The 5,342-nt window shown below is 33.4% G+C and overlaps 1 protein-coding gene across 4 annotated transcripts in view; it reads right to left on the bottom strand.

Moving 5' to 3' along the window:
* Window positions 1-4,887, bottom strand: part of LOC106465588 — a 28,578-nt gene extending 23,691 nt beyond the window's left edge. For 3 of the 4 annotated variants that reach the window (XR_002612020.1, XM_013925817.2, XM_013925818.2), the window contains exon 1: window positions 4,749-4,887. Coding sequence is in view for 2 of the 4 variants with exons in the window: in XM_013925817.2 (XP_013781271.1) it covers window positions 4,749-4,805 (57 nt within the window). In the remaining 2 variants the exon portion in view is untranslated. Of the gene's footprint in view, window positions 1-931; window positions 1,140-4,748 lie in introns of those variants that run through there. The other variant, XM_022393514.1, reaches the window with a different exon arrangement.
* Between the last annotated feature and the right edge of the window lie 455 nt (window positions 4,888-5,342).

Genomic DNA, 5,342 nt, shown 5'->3' with positions numbered 1-5,342 from the left:
TTAAGAAAGGACTTGTATCGCTAAAGTTTCTTCGGAAAGAATTTTTATGGAAAATTAACTAACAAACGGAGGCGTAACAATATCTTCGATCTCGTGCCTCTTGGAAGTAAGACCACCTTGGATATTAATGCGTAGGTTGAAGACTATGTCAGTAGCGTTGACAATTGTAACATTGCGTCACAACTACGTCGGGTGTTCTAGTCTCCTCAACCTGGAGTCTGATACCAGAGTATAAAACCATTTGATATTAGATTTTGGATATCTTGTGTGCTGTCTGTATGTACTTTAATTATGTTTGTGGGGTTTTGTTTTCTTCTTGATGTGATTCTCTCAACTTTTGTGAATGTGATGTTGTTTTGTGTTAGTTCCCCCTGTATTTGTTGTATCTGAATGTTATAATTCATACCTCTTATTATGAATAATTTTGTTTCGGGTGTCAGTCGTGGTAAGTGTATCTTAATGTTTCCTGGACCTTGTTTAGGTCAGCCGGCTCAGCTCCTTTAATTAAAACGCCGTCCTTAGCTAAGCGTTTTAATGCAGTGATTTTATTATTGCGTACTTAGGTGGTTATATTCGTGTTTACTGTGTTTTTTTATTTGTTCTTGTCGATGTTTATTGGTTGTCTACGTTGCTGTTTGGTAACGAGCGCAAAACCGTTGTTGTCTGTGTTATTTGTGTTTGTCTTGTGTTAAATTTACATCCAGGGTGGTATATGTGTGTGTTTCCTTTACATTTTTTAAAATCTTCTGAATTGGTTTCTTCATCGCTTACGTTATGGCCAGGAAAGCTATTGCTATCCACAGATTGAGCTTTTGGTTTTTTTAACTATCTTCGTAAGATCTTTTTTAGCTAGACACAAGATTTTGTAAGGCTGGACTTAATTCTACATTGTTTCTATCCTTATTACTAATGCCACCTACACTGGACTTACCGTATGGATCGTATGATGTAGAGGCCTTAGGACTTGAAGAGTCGGAGTCTCTTCTCTTCGTCTTCATAGCTCTTCATGTCGCACTTCTGTTTTTCTGTTGTTTTGGTTGTTATTGTCTTCTTGTTAGTAACGTTGAGTTACTCGTAAGTTTGAAAGTTTTGTTTGTCTGTCACAGTCTCGCTAAGCGGATCACCTGTGTGCCACTTGTATGTCGCCAAGTAGTATTAGTCTGTAACGGTTCGTTGGTAAACGTCACTTTTCTCTAGATAACATTACCAGAAGCGTATATAACATAAATACCCTATCAATACACTTATGATACTTTAATCTAGGTGATATTGTAAGACCTGGTTAACAGTGACTTATTTGGTACCATACCTGGATATTTATTTTGTTGAATTTGTGAGGAGAGTGTTCATGAATATATGGATTATTTGTGGAATTACAGGTGTAAGATGTCGCTTGACTATTTCTATGAAAACAGTGATGCTATATTCGTGATTTTGTGGGTTTTGGTAATTTCTGATGAAATCGATCAATGTTTTTTTTTTTACTGCTTCTATGACAGGGTTAGTTTCTGTATTTGTAGGTACTGTTTCTGATGGTTTTGGTATGTCTGTACAACGTGTTATACAATTACATTTGCAAATATAATAGATTAAGTGTTTCAATCATAAAGCAACTGTAATACCATTGGTGAATAAATATAGTGGGGAACCAAGACATTTGTTTACAGTGTTTGTTTGTTTTCTCTCTCCCTTATTCAGCTCTGGCGAGCGAAGCGAGGCACAGCTGAGTACAAAAAATCGGGGTACAGGCGTTCTTCACATATGCGCTATACATATTACGCCGTACCGGTGCGGTAACTATCAAATACCATCACTTTCGTTCTGTCTGTGAACACATCTCCCAAACGAGTTGACCAATCTAGACCAAACTTGCCATGCTAACTTATTAGTCCAAAAGCAAATCAAATTCATATTAAACTTGAAAAATATATTGAAAAATGAAAATATTTTCTAGAATAACCGCTATATCGTTACTGCAGTACAATTGTAAATAGCTGAGTTTGGACAAAACTCAACACACAACAAAATTCTACAAGTCAAAGATCGTAAATAAATATTTAGCATTTTAGCTTGTTTCCCATAATAACCAAAATATGCAATAATAAAATATCCAGCTACAATGCGGAGAATAAAAATATTACCACTGTTTAAGCTTTCCTCTTTTGATTCACGCCATTTAAACTTCTGGTTTATACTAGGGTTAGAATAAGCACTTAAGTCTGAATTAGAGAAGTAGTTCATAATTAGAATATTTTTAAGACATTTCTTATGTCTTATGTACAATATAGTCTTCCTTAGAAACTAAATTCAAGATTATTATTAAATTTAATGCACTAAATGTACCAAGTTCAGATAGTAGGAATCTTGATTACATCTATACTGTGAAATGGGCTGCTTTGAACAAAAAGTGACGCAACTGCTTTGCTATTTCTGACAAGTTTCTTGAATCGACTGCTACACTTCCGATCTGCTTTCCCTGCTTTACAACAATTTTCTTGGAAAATGAACGCTACTGAAAATCCTCGCAAAGGTTTTGCTCATTTTTGACCAATTTGTTCTTGTTTTCATGATAAACAAAATGGAGGAGTTCAGTCTCCTTAAAATAACCTACAAAACTTGTAAGGTAAGAAATTGATAGTACATTATAAGATCTTCGAAAAGAAAGCCCATTATGGACTGAGAGTTCACTTTTACTTGTACTACAAGTTGTAGACTTTCAAAGGATCTGTGGGGCTTTCACCAAGGGCAGAGCTGAGTATGCAATTTGCCGCTTAAAAAATTAGTCAAACTGAACATCTACTAACTTAATGGAGCTTCCTTGATTTATCTTTTGCTTGGCTTGGGATGATAACTGCAAAGAAGCCCTATTTACGTTGCTGTAGTGTAAAGTAGATGATAACAAATAGTAGGCCCCTTGGGGAATGACTCGTAGAATACAAAAATATATATCTGAAATGCCGTTTATCACACACCTGTGATTTTGAATCCGAAATGGACAAATTAAGAGAACTGTGAAGTTTATATGATTTTATCACAAACACTAGGGCTGTTCATTAAATGTCAAGATATTAACGTCTGGTAAAAAAAAAAAAAAAAAAAAAAAAAAGAGTATAAATGGAACAATAGAGTTAGGCCCAATTACTGTTAAGCAAAATACCTAACTTCATTCTGTTAAAAATCGCTGTAAAATGTAAATTTTATATTAAAATATAGGAAGTATCTCGCCAACTTAGTTAAGCTTTTATGGTCTTTGTTCTGAATAGCTGTAGTTAAAAAGATTAATATTCTTCTTAATTTTTTATAAATATTCAAATTATTTTCTAGTTATTTTGAAAATAAAATAAAAACTTGGATTAATTTGCTCATTTTGTGCAATAATAAATCAGGTCGCTCTTCGATTAACAGTCTTATATCCACTTATTTACATTAAAAGCGAAAACTTGGTATAAAAAGAATACACAGTAACAATTATAGTAAATAATCAAATGAAAAAAAAAATATTTTATTAATGAATAACTAAATAACATATAATGAAAACAGCAGTATGTTGCTGCCGACCGGTTCACTCCCTTTCGTCGATGGTTTCAAATTAGGAACAGAGCCACACTACTTAGATTTGCACGCTGACAAATACGCTGTGATAGGAGTCTTTAATTTTGTGGAGGAAAGTCTGTGCTTTGATTTGTGCTAAAAAATCCTCCACCGTGTAAACATAAGAAATTTCAAGCGGTTCGTCAAAATGTTAAAGGTAAAACGCGAAATGCTTTATAGCTAAGTGTATTCAGGTTCATTATGCCCCAAAATTGACAATATACTTTAAAAACATATAAGGAAATTAAGTAATAGTAATTTGGTGAACTCCATATATATTTTCATTATCACAGATAAATTTATTTTGTATTATTCATGCTGTTTACTGAACTTCCACATATTCTTTCCAACAATAATAATAATGTCCAGCGTTTTGGCCAATGCTACTCTTTCTCATTACTCTGCACAACACTGAATTAAATTCAAAATTAATATTAATTCAACTTGTTTCTAACAAAAAAAGAGAACAAATTTAATTTTTATATTCGATATGTCTTTGTTTATAACAAAGTACACCAGTAATAGTACTAATAAATGCAAATAAAGCCTTGCAATTGCAGACGCTACCGAAGTTAAACTAACTATATTATTTTGTAGGTGAAATTTATTATGAAATCATTTTTGTTGAAAGTACTTATTTCTGCTTAGAATCGTAAGATTTACAAATACAAATAAGTGAATACGGTGATTTTAATTTTTAATTTGCAAAATATATTAATTAATTCTCCCTGTCCCGCTGTTACCAGATGGCAGCACCACCATTACTACCGACTATGTATTCTTTAACAAAGCCCGCCATAATGGTTGACGACAGAAGAAAAACATTCGATATTGTTTTACCTTATAACATTAAATTAAGACATTTTAAAAAGGTAAAAATTTTGAAAAATTAATTTAGTATAAATACTGACAAAACACTCTAGATAAAAACCCAATACAAAAAAATAAAGCGATATTGTTCCTATAACATTCGCATTCATTCAATTTCACAAACAATATACCCTAAATACACTGTATACAAGATACTACTAGCACTACGGAACGAGTAATGCTACTGCTAACCAGTGTGAGTTACGAACACTAGCCTACATTACAGTGTGAAACGAATAGTTTCCATTACAAATATACTCTTAAATGTCAGGTTTTACATCACTAACCTTCTGCGTTGTCTGTATAGTTGATTCGTACTGGAGTTCAGTCTTCATTTCAGACATTGTCTGTCTGAGTTAAAATCAAGAAAATCCAGTAAAAATGATGATTACTATATTCCCCACACTCCGGCTACTTCGAAGGACAGCGTGGGTCACGTGACAGATGTTTTAACGCCGCCAGTGGGCTAAAACAGAAGCACGTGGTAAACCCGCGGAATTTTAAAAAATCTTGCCAAATAGAAACACAAAACACTTTGGAGGAAGAGGTCCGAGTGAACCTGACCCTCCCAGGTCGCGAACAACGACTAAACGCCGAAACAGCAACGACACAAAATAGTAATGAAGAAATTATACAACTGACAACAGCTACCACAAACATGGTAGCTGACTTTATGCAAAAAATAAACAGACCAAACAGAAACAGAGATATATTAGACATGATAATCACTCTAATTAAAAATACAATTAAATATTAGAAAGAACTATGTTTTTAAAATCCACACAATTTTTATATCGGCTGTACATTGTAAAATTTTTGTTTATATTATTCACAACGTTCCATCTCAATTCTTGGATGCCACCTGATGATCCAGGTAAACC

Source organism: Limulus polyphemus, unplaced genomic scaffold (genome assembly GCF_000517525.1).
Source record: "Limulus polyphemus unplaced genomic scaffold, Limulus_polyphemus-2.1.2 Scaffold1992, whole genome shotgun sequence".
NCBI lineage: Eukaryota > Metazoa > Arthropoda > Merostomata > Xiphosura > Limulidae > Limulus > Limulus polyphemus.
This window is presented reverse-complemented; position numbering and strand designations above follow the sequence as displayed.